Here is a 14,963-nt window from a genome sequence, read left to right as displayed (position 1 = left end):
ATCAACCCATGCTAGTTGTTGCATATTAGATCTCCCCTCTTTCTAAATTTCTAACGGATATTTTCATCTCTGTCACATGAAATTGCTAGTTTTTGACAACAGTGTTTTCCTGCTAATTACATTATGCAACAAACATTCACACATAGTCTACTGCCTTGTGCACATTGCTGTGTTTATAATGTGAAGAAATAATAGTTTATCAACATTTTAAGATAAATGTTCTGATCTGTTGCATCAGCCTCATTGCTTTTTACATTTTTTTTGATGTAGCCTAGTCCTACTGGTTGTATGAATTTGGGATTTATCGACCCACAACTGTCCCAGAGTCTGTTTGGAATAGGCTATTTCTTTCTCGACAAGCTGACCAATAGAATAGGTAAACTTTTCTACTATGGGGGATAGTAGATTGACATAGGCTAGTGATTTTGCTGTTCATTAGGCTCCTCGTCTTGTTGGCTGAGGAAAAGTAAATGTGGTCATCGGAATTGGGTAAGAAGGACCGTACATTGTTGCATCCTCGACTTGCATGTTCGGTTAAGATGAATTATCATAATCTAAATGTGATTTCTGTCATTCTGAGAACCGTGGGTGGACGCCCGAATCAGGTTACATGCCCAATACATATGGGTCCGGTAAATTTCTCAAATGTCTGGTAAATTCTTTCATAACGGAAACCCTGATACAGTATGTATACTGATTCAAACATACACATACAACCACCTATGCACTTACAGTGAGGGAAAAAAGTATTTGATCCCCTGCTGATTTTGTACGTTTGCCCACTGACAAAGAAATGATCAGTCTATAATTTTAATGGTAGGTTTATATGAACAGTGAGAGACAGAATAACAAAACAAAAATCCAGAAAAACGCATGTAAAAAATGTTATAAATTGATTTGCATTTTAATGAGGGAAATAAGTATTTGACCCCCTCTCAATCAGAAAGATTTCTGGCTCCCAGGTGTCTTTTATACAGGTAACGAGCTGAGATTAGGAGCACACTCTTAAAGGGAGTGCTCCTAATCTCAGCTTGTTACCTGTATAAAAGACACCTGTCCACAGAAGCAATCAATCAGATTCCAAACTCTCCACCATGGCCAAGACCAAAGAGCTCTCCAAGGATGTCAGGGACAAGATTGTAGACCTACACAAGGCTGGAATGGGCTACAAGACCATCGCCAAGCAGCTTGGTGAGAAGGTGACAACAGTCGGTGCAATTATTCGCAAATGGAAGAAACACAAAATAACTGTCAATCTCCCTCGGCCTGGGGCACCATGCAAGATCTCACCTCGTGGAGTTGCAATGATCATGAGAACGGTGAGGAATCAGCCCAGAACTACACGGGAGGATCTTGTCAATGGTCTCAAGGCAGCTGGGACCATAGTCACCAAGAAAACAATTGGTAACACACTACGCCGTGAAGGACTGAAATCCTGCAGCGCCCGCAAGGTCCCCCTGCTCAAGAAAGCACATATACAGGCCCGTCTGAAGTTTGCCAATGAACATCTGAATGATTCAGAGGAGAACTGGGTGAAAGTGTTGTGGTCAGATGAGACAAAAATCGAGCTCTTTGGCATCAACTCAACTCGCCATGTTTGGAGGAGGAGGAATGCTGCCTATGACCCCAAGAACACCATCCCCACCGTCAAACATGGAGGTGGAAACATTATGCTTTGGGGGTGTTTTTCTGCTAAGGGGACTGGACAACTTCACCGCATCAAAGGGACGATGGACGGGGCCATGTACTGTCAAATCTTGAGTGAGATCCTCCTTCCCTCAGCCAGGGCATTGAAAATGGGTCGTGGATGGGTATTCCAGCATGACAATGACCCAAAACACACGGCCAAGGCAACAAAGGAGTGGCTCAAGAAGAAGCACCTTAAGGTCCTGGAGTGGCCTAGCCAGTCTCCAGACGTTAATCCCATAGAAAATCTGTGGAGGGAGCTGAAGGTTTGAGTTGCCAAACGTCAGCCTCGAAACCTTAATGACTTGGAGAAGATCTGCAAAGAGGAATGGGACAAAATCCCTCCTGAGATGTGTGCAAACCTGGTGGAAAACTACAAGAAGTCATGTTTTGCAGAGGGGTCAAATACGTATTTCCCTCATTAAAATGCAAATCAATTTATAACATTTTTGACATGCGTTTTTCTGGATTTTGTTGTTGTTATTCTGTCTCTCACTGTTCAAATAAACCTACCATTAAAATTATAGACTGATAATGTCTTTGTCAGTGGGCAAACGTACAAAATCAGCAGGGGATCAAATACTTTTCCCCCCTCACTGTATATACATTTTAAAACACACTTTACATCTGTTCACACACACATAAACAAAACACACCTACATAGTGCTTACTGATGGGAGATCCTCGGGGGGGCACAGTGGGTGCCTAGTCAGTGGACTATTTTACAGAGGCACCAGAGCACCTACATCTCTGGAACAGCGGCGACTGTCTAATCCATCAGAATGGGTGAGCAGGACAGAGGACAGAGCCCTGTGCTAAGCTGAGGTCCTGATGACAGAGGCCCATGCTCACCTCCCTCTGGTAGAGTATGTGCACACACACAGACAGGCACACACACACACACACACACACACACACACACACACAGAGAGAAAAGCTGTGATGCTGTCTACTCCCTCCCTCTCACTTCAGGATAAACAGGAGCTGGCTGTTCATGGATTTACACACAACAGCATCCTCCCACACTGAACATGACAGACACTCATTTATACCCCACCAAGGCACTGCCAGAGGATGTTTATGTGTGTGTGTATGTGTGTGTGTGCGCGCGCATGTGTATGTGTTTTGAAAGAGACAGAGAGAAAGAGAAAGACAGAGAGAGTGGGAGAAAGAGAGAACCAAAAAGTCTAGAAAGAGGGGGAAAGGGTGGTGAAGTAGGCTACTCCTGCATGCAACATTTATGAAAGGCAATAAGACAATTCTGCATGAGATCTCAGTGGTTGGGGGGACACTGTGAGATGTGAAAGGTTAGAGGGAAGGTTAGATGGCAAGCAAACAACAACACAAAAGGAGTTTATGAATACCCTAAGGAGGCATCATTGAGAGCACGAAACCACAACAACAAAAAACAACAATCAATTCAGGTTTGGAGACCATTAAACAAACAAACTGTTTAAACAGGCAGAAAGAGAGACAGAGAAACTAAAAGACAGACAGGTAGACAGACACCAAGACAGACAGACATCAAGACAGACAGACACCAAGACAGACAGATGGACAGACACCAAGACAGATAGGCAGACAGACAGATGGACAGACACCAAGACAGATAGGCAGACAGACAGAAAGCGAGAGAGACAGACAGGCAGGTTGGTCACGTGTAAAGACGGGGCCTGTGGAGGACTAGGTGGCTCTACCAAGAGCCTATAATGGAATTCACCAGGCTAGCACAGCATGCCGTCTCCAAAAGCAATAAACAGCATTTTAATTGAACTCTGCAGTGCTGCCTTTATGCAAGAAGGAGGAAGAAAGGGAGGGACAGGAGGAGAGGGAGAGGAGAGTGAGAGAAGGAGAAGAGGAGAGAGAGGGAGAGGAGGAGTGAGAGAGGGGAAGAGTGAGAGAGAGGAGTGAAAGGGAGAGGAGGAGAGAGAGAGGAGGAGAGAGAGGAAGAGGAGGAGAGAGGAGGAGAGAGAGGAGGAGAGAGGAGGAGAGAGAGGAGGAGAGAGAGGAGGAGAGAGAGGGAGAGGAGGAGAGAGAGGAGGAGAGAGAGGGAGAGGGAGAGAGAGGAGGAGAGAGAGAGGAGGAGAGAGAGAAAGAAAGTGAAAGACCAACAGCTTGCTGGGGCTCCCTGTATGACTTTTGTGTGACTGTATGCCTACAGCGCAGTTAGTGGAAAAAAAACACACTTCAAGTCAGACTTATTAAGCTGCCAGCCAGAAGTTTTCAGAAGAGTGTTACACAAGTACTACTACAACTTTAAGGAGAAACAGATCCGTCATTGCTACCAAACGCTTACCGTGGCACATTGCATCAACCAGGTTTACTGTAGCTCCAGCAACACTGGCTGTCTTACTTTGTTTTGGTATCGTAGCCAACAGAAGGTGTCTGGTATTGTAGGTTTTGGTCTTGTACAGTAAATTCCCTCACCAATTCAAATCACCTCTCCAACCCCTACACAACATGTCATGTCACAAGGCTGGTCTTTCTTTCAAAAGTCAATTGTCATGCTCTCAGTACTCTAAGCCCCAGAGAGAGGTCTGCTGCAGCAAGTCAAGCCAAGCTAGACTGGGCTGGGTTAGGCTGGACAGGATGAGCAGACGGTTTCAGTGTCTTTACAAGGTGAACCTGTCAGTGATAGACTTGGAGGGCTATTCTCCTCACCACATAACATACGTGAAAACACACTCCTTCAAACACACACACACACACACAGCCCCCTCTCACATTGTACAAGGTCAACTCTTCATCTGTCACAGGGACACCAGACTGGGAAATCTCTCCTACTCCAACTCCCCCATCCTTCTATTTTCCATTCTTACCATCTCCAAGGGCAGCTCTGAGCTCCTCATATTTTACCTTAATGATTCTCTAGCCCCCTCTCCCTCTACCTCTCTCAAGGATCAGATCAGTGACTTAAGGTCCAGGTAAATCTATCTATTCTGTAAGACTGAGGAGTGAAACAGCCTCTATAGGCACAGTCCTCAGGAGTCAGCCTGGTAAACAAGCAGCCCTGGTGGGGAGGTGTGTATATATATGACGGACGGTAGTCAATAAATTGCATTCAATCATGACAGCGTTAATCCTGTTAGAGGGAGGGAGGGTGATGGAGGGAGGAAAGACAGAGGGGAGGAGAAAGGCGTGTGAGAGAGGAGAGCATCTATCAAACGTGCTCGCTGCCAGTCAACTCCAAGATATAAGAAAATGATTAAGAGAGATTTAATGTCGTGCGCCAAGCGGGGAAAACGCTGTCAGCAGGAGAATTATGTCATGACACCTTCCTCTCTCTCACGCTCACTCACTCTTTCTCCTACTCTTTCTTTTCTATCCCACTATCATAGTCTCCATTTCTCTATCTTTCATCCGTTTCTCCCCTCTCTCAGTTTTTTTCCCCACTCCTATTGCTCCGTCTGTCTCTTACACATTGAGAGATTCCGAGTGATAGTGTTGTGGATGGACCGGATCAGGGTTTCATAACAATCTTAACCACAGGACTGGACAGGGTTGATAGAACTCTGAAGCGCCTGTCTACTGCATCTTTCAACACGGTCAGAAATACATGTGTCGTTTTCCGGCTCTACAGTTGTTCAAACACACAACAGTCTGCTTCTCAGAGGACGCACATATCTCAGAGCCAAAGCCTTTAAACACTGGCCCCTCCAGTCCAGTCTGGTGCACTGCACCCATCACTGTACTTACCCTGGCACTTCCCGCCGTTAGTGGGGTCGCCATGGTAACCAGGCATGCAGGTCTGGCACTGCGGTCCGGTGGTCAAGTTCCTGCACTGCTCACAAGCACTGCCGTTGACACACGTACTGTGGCCGTTACACTGACAGGCTGAGGAAAGGGAGGGAGAGAGAACCAATAGTGTTTGGATGTGTCTTTGAGTGTGTGGAGGGGGTGTATAGCTTTAAGTGTGTGGAGGGGGTGTATAGCTTTAAGTGTGTGGAGGGGGTGTATAGCTTTAAGTGTGTGGAGGGGGTGTATAGCTTTAAGTGTGTGGAGGGGGTGTATAGCTTTAAGTGTGTGGAGGGGGTGTATAGCTTTAAGTGTGAAGGCAAGGGATGGAATACAACATGTGGTAAACATGTGAATGTGTTTTTGTGCATTTATGGTTGTATTGATATGCTACATGACGTGTCTCTCTCGCTCTCTCTGTCAGTGTGTGTGTGTGTGTGTGTGTTGACTCACCAGGGCAGTGGATGTAGGCCCAGTCGAACCCTTTATCTCTGGGGCACAGACCAGGCTCCAGCACCATGTCTCTGTCCCTCTCCCTGTCTCTGGTCTGTCTGGAGGGGCTTTTCATGGGCCCGCGGTATGACCCTTCCATACACTGGCCCTTCCCTGTGTTAGTGGGGTCTCCACACCAGCCACACTCTGCCTGATCCAAACACTGGCCACACGTCCTCAGGCCCGAACAGTTCTGAGCTAGAAGGGGAGAAGGTGAGAGAGACAGAGAGACAGAGCAACAGAGAGACAGAGAGACAGAGAGAGACAGAGAGAGAGAGCGACAGAGCGACAGAGAGACAGATTATTTAGACATCCATTTAGACACATATAAAAGTCCCTCATAGAATACTTGGCTGCTCTTGATAACTTTAATCTGTAGTATAAGTAACCACTGTTACATCCATCCATCACATAAATAAAGTAGACATTTGTTACTCATTACTTTATTCTTTATGTTGGCATTGGGATGCAATGCTCTCTAACACTTTCTTAGACAGCCATTGACTATTACTGTAATTGCCATCTGGTTCATTATTTAATAGATTAGAAGGTGTGTGTAAATGTACTGTTTTTCATTTTGATAGAAATGATTCCCACCTTTCGGACAACGGGTTATTTTTTTTGCTTGAAAAGTAGTTTTATTGTCTGAGCCAAGTTATCAAAGCTTGAGTTGGAGATAACAACATTGAAGTTGATAAAGTATAGTTTATCATAGTGCTGTAAGCCCTGATCACGTACAGTGCATTCGGAAAGTATTCAGACCCCTTGACTTTTTCCACATTTTGTTACGTTACAGCCTTACACTAAAATGTATTACATAGTTTTTTTCCCTCATCAATCTACACACAATATCCCATAATGACAAAGCAAAAACAGGTTTTTAGAAATGTTTTCAAATTCATTAAAAAACTACTGAAAAATGACATTTACATAAGTATTCAGACCCTTTACTCAGTACTTTGTTGATGCACCTTTGGCAGCGATTACAGCCTCAAATCTTCTTGGGTATGACGCTACAAGCTTAGCACACCTGTATTTCGGGAGTCTCTCCCATTGTTCTCTGCAGATCCTCTCAAGCTCTGTCAGGTTGGATGGGGAGTGTCGCTGCACAAATATTTTCAGGTCTCTCCAGAGATGTTTGATCGGGTTCAGGTCCGGGCTCTGGTTGGGCCACTCAAGGACATTCAGAGTCCCGAAGCCACTCCTGTGTTGTCTTGGCTGTGTGCTTAGGGTCGTTGTCCTGTTGGAACGTGAACCTTCGCCCCAGTCTGAGGTCCTGAGCGCTCTGGAGCAGGTTTTCATCAAGGATCCCTCTGTACTTTGAAAAACACCATGCTTCACTGTAGGGATGGGTGCCAGGTTTCCTTCAGATGTGACGTTTGGCATTCAGGCCAAAGAGTTCAGTCTTGGTTTCATCAGACCAGAGAATCTTGTTTCTCATGGTCGGAGAGTCCTTTAGGTGCCTTTTAGCAAACTCCAAGCGGGTTGTCATGTGCCTTTTCCTGAGGAGTGGCTTCCCTCTGGCAACTCTACCAAAAAGGCCTGATTGGTGGAGTGCTGCAGAGATGGTTGTCCTTCTGGAAGGTTTTCCCATCTCCACAGAGGAACTCTGGAGCTCTGTCAGAGTGACCCTCAGGTTCTTGGTCACCTCCCTGACCAAGGCCCTTCTCCCCCGATTGCTCAGTTTGGCCGGGCAGCCAGCTCTAGGAAGAGTCTTGGTGGTTCCAAACTTCTTCCATTTAAGAATGATGGGGGCCACTGTGTTCTTGGGGACCTTCAATGCTGCAGAAATGTTTTGGTACCCTTCCCCAGATCTGTGCCTCGACACAATCCTGTCTCATAGCTCTACGGACAATTCCTTCGACCTCAAGGCTTGGTTTTTGCTCTGACATGCACTGTCAACTGTGGGACCTTATATAGACAGGTGTGTGCCTTTCCAAATCATGTCCAATCAATTGTATTTACCACAGGTGGACTCCAATCAAGTTGTAGAAACATCTCAAGGATGATCAATGGAAACAGGATGCACCTGAGCTCAATTTCGAGTCTTATAGCAAAGGGTCTGAATACTTATGTAAATATGATATGTTTTTTATTTGTAATAAATTAGCAAACATTTCTAAAAATCTGTTTTCTCTTTGTCATTATGGAGTATTGTGTGTAGATCGATGAGGAAAACAAATAATTTAATTAATTTTAGAATAAAGATATAACATAACAAAATGTGGAAAAAGGGAAGGGGTCTGAATACTTTCCGAATGCACTGTATACCCTCTTCACATCATCGATTGAAAGCAAAAACAGGTTTCACATCATCGACTCAGGCCTTCCAACCAAAGAGCGACATTTTGCAAACATTTAGCAAATGTGCCCTTTGTTCTGTCTATCAGAGAAGGGAGAGGGCTGCGGGTGGCAGCCATGTTGGAACCCGTCGGACTGTCTGACAAAAGCAGGTGGTCGGCTGACGACAAGAGCACTCACACTCCACCGAGTTAGGCCCAGGGAGAGGCGAATGTTTGTTCATACCACAGACCCAACATTTAAACAACAAAACACTAACTGACTGTCTTTGATAAAGCCCCCCAGGACCAAACAACTTATAACGGCGTGATACATTTACTGAATACTAACATGTGCAAAATCGGCACTTTAACCAGAAAGTTCTGTCAGTTTAGAGGACAAAGTTAACTCAAAGAGCCCCTATGGAGGTGCACTTACTCTCCATATAAGCTTTCATGTATTATATGCCTTGCTTTCAAAAAGGCACTTCTGATGCACATATATATATATATATATATATATATATATATATATATATATATATATATATATATATATATATATATATATATATATACACACTGAACAAAAATATAAACACAACATGTAAAGTGTTGGTCCAATGTTTCATGAACTGAAATAAAAGATCCCAGACCTTTTCCATATGCATGAAAAGCTTATTTCTCTAAAATGTTGATCACACATTTGTTTACATCCCTGTTAGTGAGCATTTCTCAAGATAATCCATCCACCTGACAGGTGTGGCATATCAAGAAGCTGATTAAACAGCATGATCATTACACAGGTGCACCTTGTGCAGGGGACAATAAAAGGCCACTAAAATGTGCCGTTTTATCACACAACACAATATCACAGATGTTTCAAGTTGAGGGAGCATGCAATTGGCATGCTGACTGCAGGAATGACCACCAGAGCTGTTGCCAGATAATTGAATGTTCATTTCTCTACCATAAGCCGCCTCCAACGTTGTTTTAGAGAATTTGGCAGAACGTCCAACCAGCCTCACAACCGCAGACCACGTGTAACCACGCCAGCCCAGGACCTCCACATCCGGCTTCTTCACCTGCGGGATCGTCTAAGGGGGTGCTGAGGAGTATTTCTGTCTGTAATAAAGCCCTTTTGTGGGGTAAAACTCATTCTGATTGGCTGGGCCTGCCTCCCCATTGGGTGGGCCTGGCTCCCAAGTGGGTGGGCCTATGCCCTCCCAGGCCCACCCATGGCTGCTCCCTTGCCCTGTCATGTGAAATCCATAGATTAGGGCCTAATGAATTTATTTCAATTGGTTGATTTCCTTATATGAACTGTAACTATATTTTTGTTCAGCATATATACGAAGTATCAATGTAATGTGTATCCAGTGGCGTGTATTCATGGATGCCAAGGGAAGCCAGGCTTCCCCAAAAAACATAAAATAACTTATCTTTCGTCTCTGTGTTTTCATAATTTTCCTTCAATTCGCAAGAGGCTGAATGTATCTCACCGGAGAAAGCATCTGAACGAGCGAAACAGCGCCCCTCTGTTTCTGAATGTGTAGGCCATCTATCTGATGCTGTCTGGTCATAAAGAGTATGACATTGTTGCCGCACATAGTATTGAACGTAAGGGAAGCCAGCGAGCATTTGGCCTCCCTTGATAAAAAAGTATAAAATAATAGCCAATCAGCGTTGAGCTAAACTGAGTGAGCGCAACTGTGAATGGTTCTGGCACACCAGAAAAAAGAGTCTGGCTTCACTCCTATCACAAAGAAATAGGTCATTGAATTGTTGCATCTCATTGTGTTGTTGTACTCCTGTGGCTAGCCAGCTAGCTAAAATTGGCCGTTTCCTAAATTAGCCATGGATGGAGATAGGGATTTGGACTTGGTTTTACATAATTCTCCGTACTGGCCAATGATTTTAACACCGATTATGATCCAACCATAAAATACATTGTGCCACTGGCCTGAGAGGATGGAAGTTTAACATGTAGCTATTATGTAGAAGGCTAATGTTAACTAGCTATGAAAAGGAAGTTAGGCTAGTGAGCAAGTATTTAGCCAGGTAGCCTCGGACAACAAAAAATAAAAGCGTGTACTGTATGACACTCATAGACCGTTTCGTCAGCATGAAAGAGAGGAGGATGGCATTGGCGTTTCTTTAAAAGTAGGGTGAGTCAACATGTTTTTTCTACTTGCACGAACGCACACATATACACACACACACAAATCAGAACCATGGACAGCCACATCATATTTAGCTTATGTTGATTGGACTAAATAGTTTTTCGTATCTTTTAGTTGTCACTGTATTAGATTAAGCATAGGTGATTTGGTGATATTGAAGTTGAAATGGTGCTGGAATAGTGGCGGCAGCTTCTGTTTTGTTTGCGACTTGCAGTAACTCTCCATGGTTCTAAATCAATAGTTGTTTAGTAGTCAGAAACATTAACTTTCTTGACCATGCTGTAGGTCATGTAACTCTTTGGACAGAGGTTGCTCTCCGGTTTTGTGATGAAACAAAGGTGTGGTTTAATTTATTCTGCCACTGTCTTCTTATTGTCTCAGTCTTAGGCTTCTATACAGGGAGGGAAAAAGGTATTTGATCCCCTGCTGATTTTGTACATTTGCCCACTGACAAAGACATGATCAGTCTATAATTTTAATGGTAGGTTTATTTGAACAGTGAGAGACAGAATAACAACAAAGAAATCCAGAAAAACGCATGTCAAAAATGTTATAAATTGATTTGCATTTTAATGAGGGAAATAAGTATTTGACCCCTCTGCAAAACATGACTTAGTACTTGGTGGGAAAACCCTTGTTGGCAATCACAGAGGTCAGACGTTTCTTGTAGTTGGCCACCAGGTTTGCACACATCTCAGGAGGGATTTTGTCCCACTCCTCTTTGCAGATCTTCTCCAAGTCATTAAGGTTTCAAGGCTGATGTTTGGCAACTCGAACCTTCAGCTCCCTCCACAGATTTTCTATGGGATTAAGGTCTGGAGACTGGCTAGGCCACTCCAGGACCTTAATGTGCTTCTTCTTGAGCCACTCCTTTGTTGCCTTGGCCGTGTGTTTTGGGTCATTGTCATGCTGGAATACCCATCCACAACCCATTTTCAATGCCCTGGCTGAGGGAAGGAGGTTCTCACCCAAGATTTGACATTACATGGCCCCGTCCATCGTCCCTTTGAAGTTGTCCTGTCCCCTTAGCAGAAAAACACCCCCAAAGCATAATGTTTCCACCTCCATGTTTGACGGTGGGGATGATGTTCTTGGGGTCATAGGCAGCATTCCTCCTCTTCCAAACACGGCGAGTTGAGTTGATGCCAAAGAGCTCGATTTTTGTCTCATCTGACCACAACACTTTCACCCAGTTCTCCTCTGAATCATTCAGATGTTCATTGGCAAACTTCAGACGGGCCTGTATATGTGCTTTCTTGAGCAGGGGGACCTTGCGGGCGCTGCAGGATTTCAGTCCTTCACAGCGTAGTGTGTTACCAATTGTTTTCTTGGTGACTATGGTCCCAGCTGCCTTGAGATCATTGACAAGATCCTCCCGTGTAGTTCTGGGCTGATTCCTTGCCGTTCTCATGATCATTGCAACTCCAAGAGGTGAGATCTTGCATGGAGCCCCAGGCCGAGGGAGATTGACAGTTCTTTTGTGTTTCTTCCATTTGCGAATAATCACACCAACTGTTGTCACCTTCTCACCAAGCTGCTTGTCGATGGTCTTGTAGCCCATTCCAGCCTTGTGTAGGTCTACAATCTTGTCCCTGACATCCTTGGAGAGCTCTTTGGTCTTGGCCATGGTGGAGAGTTTGGAATCTGATTGATTGATTGCTTATGTGGACAGGTGTCTTTTATACAGGTAACAAACTGAGATTAGGAGCACTCCCTTTAAGAGTGTGCTCCTAATCTCAGCTCATTAACTGTATAAAAGACACCTGGGAGCCAGAAATCTTTCTGATTGAGAGGGGGTAAAATACTTATTTCCCACATTAAAATGAAAATGAATTTATAACATTTTTGACATGCGTTTTTCTGGATTTTTTTGTTGTTATTCTGTCTCTCACTGTTCAAATAAACCTACCATTAAAATTATAGACTGATCATTTCTTTGTCAGTGGCAAACGTACAAAATCAGAAGGGGATCAAATACTTTTTTCCCTCACTGTATCACGGTCGTAAGGCATATGAACTAACAGGTTATAGAGCAAACAACGCAATTATCACAACACATATGTTGTAATATGGCTTTTTTTCCTAGATTGGCTTCCCCAGTGATTTTACCCACGCACTGCTAATGTGTGTATCTACAGACATTTAGTTAAAGTGACTCTGACAAACATATAATCTTACCTCCTTGACGAAGCAGAATAGGGACTAATACACTTCTAACTTCCTTGTCAACATTTCATTTTTTTTGAGGACATCTCCAGTAAAAAAGTGCTTTGTGTTGCTTAACCTCTTAAGGATCGGACCCTTTTGTTCAATTTTCGCCTAAAATGACATACCCAAATCTAACTGCCTGTAGCTCAGGACCGGAAGCAAGGATATGCATATTCTTGATACCATTTGAAAGGAAACACTTTGAAGTTTGTGGAAATGTGAAATTAATGTAGGAGAATATAACACAGAGCTAGTAAAATATAATTTTTTGTTCCATCATCTTTGAAATGCAAGAGAAAGGCCACAATATAATATTGCAGTTTAGGCGCAATTTAGATTTTCGCCACTAGATGGCAGCAGTGTGTGTGCAAAGTTTCAGATTGATCGAGAGAAGCGTTGCAATACTGGACTATTTTGTATCAAGTCTGCCCAAATGTGCCGAATTGGTCAATTGATACATTTTCAAGTACATAACTACAGAGAACATACAAAAATGATATCGTAATACAAAATGTAAGTTTACACACTCCCAGGAATGTCATAGATGATGGATCATTTGTTTATACACTAACTTTCACACATCTAGATGGCCGGGTGGTGTGGGTGTGGAGCCAGAGACAGGAAGGGTTCCAACTGTAGAACCCAGTTCCTACATTTGAATATAAAAATGGATTTTATCAAACAAAACTATGCTACATTTTATCTCTGGGACCCTCAGGATGACAAATCACAAGATTACTGAATGTAAGTACATTATTTACCTTCAGAGGTGAATGTATTAAACCAGTTGCCGTGATAAGTTGTTTGTTGTTAAGTGCACTCTCTTCAAACAATAGCATGTTTTTTTTTCACTGTAATAGCTACTGTAAATTGGACAGTGCAGATTAACAAGAATTTAAGCTTTCTGCCCATATGACATGTCTATGTCCTGGAAAATTTGCTGTTACTTACAACAGTCATTCTAATCACATTAGCGCACGTTAGCTCAACCGTCCCGTATGCGGGACACCGATCCGGTAGAGGTTAAACTTTCCAATGGCTTGACCTTTTCTTTCGTAAATAAATTGAATTCCTATTGAGGATACATTGGTATTCATAAAATGTTTCTGACATTCAAACAAAAGCTTTACTGGGAAATTAGAAATGACATATTTTACTCCATTCAATGCTTACAAAGAAAATCTCCATCCATAACTTCCTTTTATGGATCCAGAAGCAGAGGTAAGCTTGGTGGGGTAGTTCAATTGGTTTTCTCTCAGAGCGTGTGAGAAGTTGGACTGGTCGATTGAACTTTTATTAATTGTTTTGTTATTTTCCTTCTTATTTTCCTTCTTGCGCATAAGAGGAAATAATGTGATTGTGATCCAATATTTATAGCCTGCTTATACTGTATCATAATAATAATACATTATAAATGTAAATGATTGACTGAGACCTTTCAGATACAGTTGAAAGCTGGTAGAGCACGGCGCTTGTAACGCCAAGGTAGTGGATTCGATCCCCGGGACCACCCATACATGCTAAATGGCATATTATAAGTCGGAAGTTTACATACACCTTAGCCAAATATATTTAAACTCAGTTTTTCACAATTCCTGACATTAAATCCTAGTAGAAATTATGTCTTAGGTCAGTTAGGATCACCACTTTATTTTAAGAATGTGAAATGTCAGAATAATAGAGAATGATTTATTTCAGCTTTTATTTCTTTCATCAGATTCCCAGTGGGTCAGAAGTTTACATACACTCAATTAGTATTTGGTAGCATTGCCTTTAAATTGTTTAACTTGGGTCAAACGTTTTGGGTAGCCTTCAACAAGCTTCCCACAATAACTTGGGTGAATTTTGGCCCATTCCTCCTGACATAGCTGGTGTAACTAAGTCAGGTTCGCAGGCCTCCTTGCTCGCACACGCTTTTTCAGTTCTGCCCACAAATGTTCTATAGGATTGAGGTCAGGGCTTTGTGATGGCCACTCCAATACCTTGACTTTGTTGTCCTTAAGCCATTTTGCCACAACTTTGGAAGTATGCTTGGGGTCATTGTCCATTTGGAAGACCCATTTGCGACCAAGCATTAACTTCCTGACTGATGTCTTGAGATGTTGCTTCAATATATCCACATAATTTTCCTTCCTCATGATGCCATCTATTTTGTGAAGTGCACCAGTCCCTCCTGCAGCAAAGCACCCCCACTGCATGATGCTGCCACCCCGTGCTTCACGGTTGGGATGGTGTTCTTCGGCTTGCAAGCATCCCCCTTTTTCCTCCAAACATAACAACGGTCATTATGGCCAAACAGTTCTATTTTTGTTTCATCAGACCACAGGACATTTCTCCAAAAAGTATGATCTTTGTCCCCATGTGCAGTTGCAAACCATAG

At 43.3% G+C, this 14,963-nt stretch overlaps 1 protein-coding gene across 2 annotated transcripts in view; it reads right to left on the bottom strand.

The window, feature by feature from the left end:
* The window catches only part of LOC311111005 (attractin-like protein 1), a 337,080-nt gene that overhangs the window by 198,435 nt on the left and 123,682 nt on the right, over positions 1 to 14,963 (bottom strand). For both annotated transcript variants that reach the window (XM_084153687.1, XM_084153688.1), the window contains 2 exons: positions 5,875 to 6,111; positions 5,383 to 5,520 (listed from right to left, as the gene is read on the bottom strand). In XM_084153687.1, the coding sequence (XP_084009813.1) occupies positions 5,383 to 5,520; positions 5,875 to 6,111 (375 nt within the window). The remainder of the gene's footprint in view (positions 1 to 5,382; positions 5,521 to 5,874; positions 6,112 to 14,963) is intronic.

Source organism: Coregonus lavaretus (assembly GCF_964263955.1).
Source record: "Coregonus lavaretus genome assembly, chromosome: 36".
Classification (NCBI taxonomy): domain Eukaryota; kingdom Metazoa; phylum Chordata; class Actinopteri; order Salmoniformes; family Salmonidae; genus Coregonus; species Coregonus lavaretus.
The sequence above is the reverse complement of the archived record's forward strand: the minus strand, read 5'-3'. Positions and strand labels throughout refer to the sequence as shown.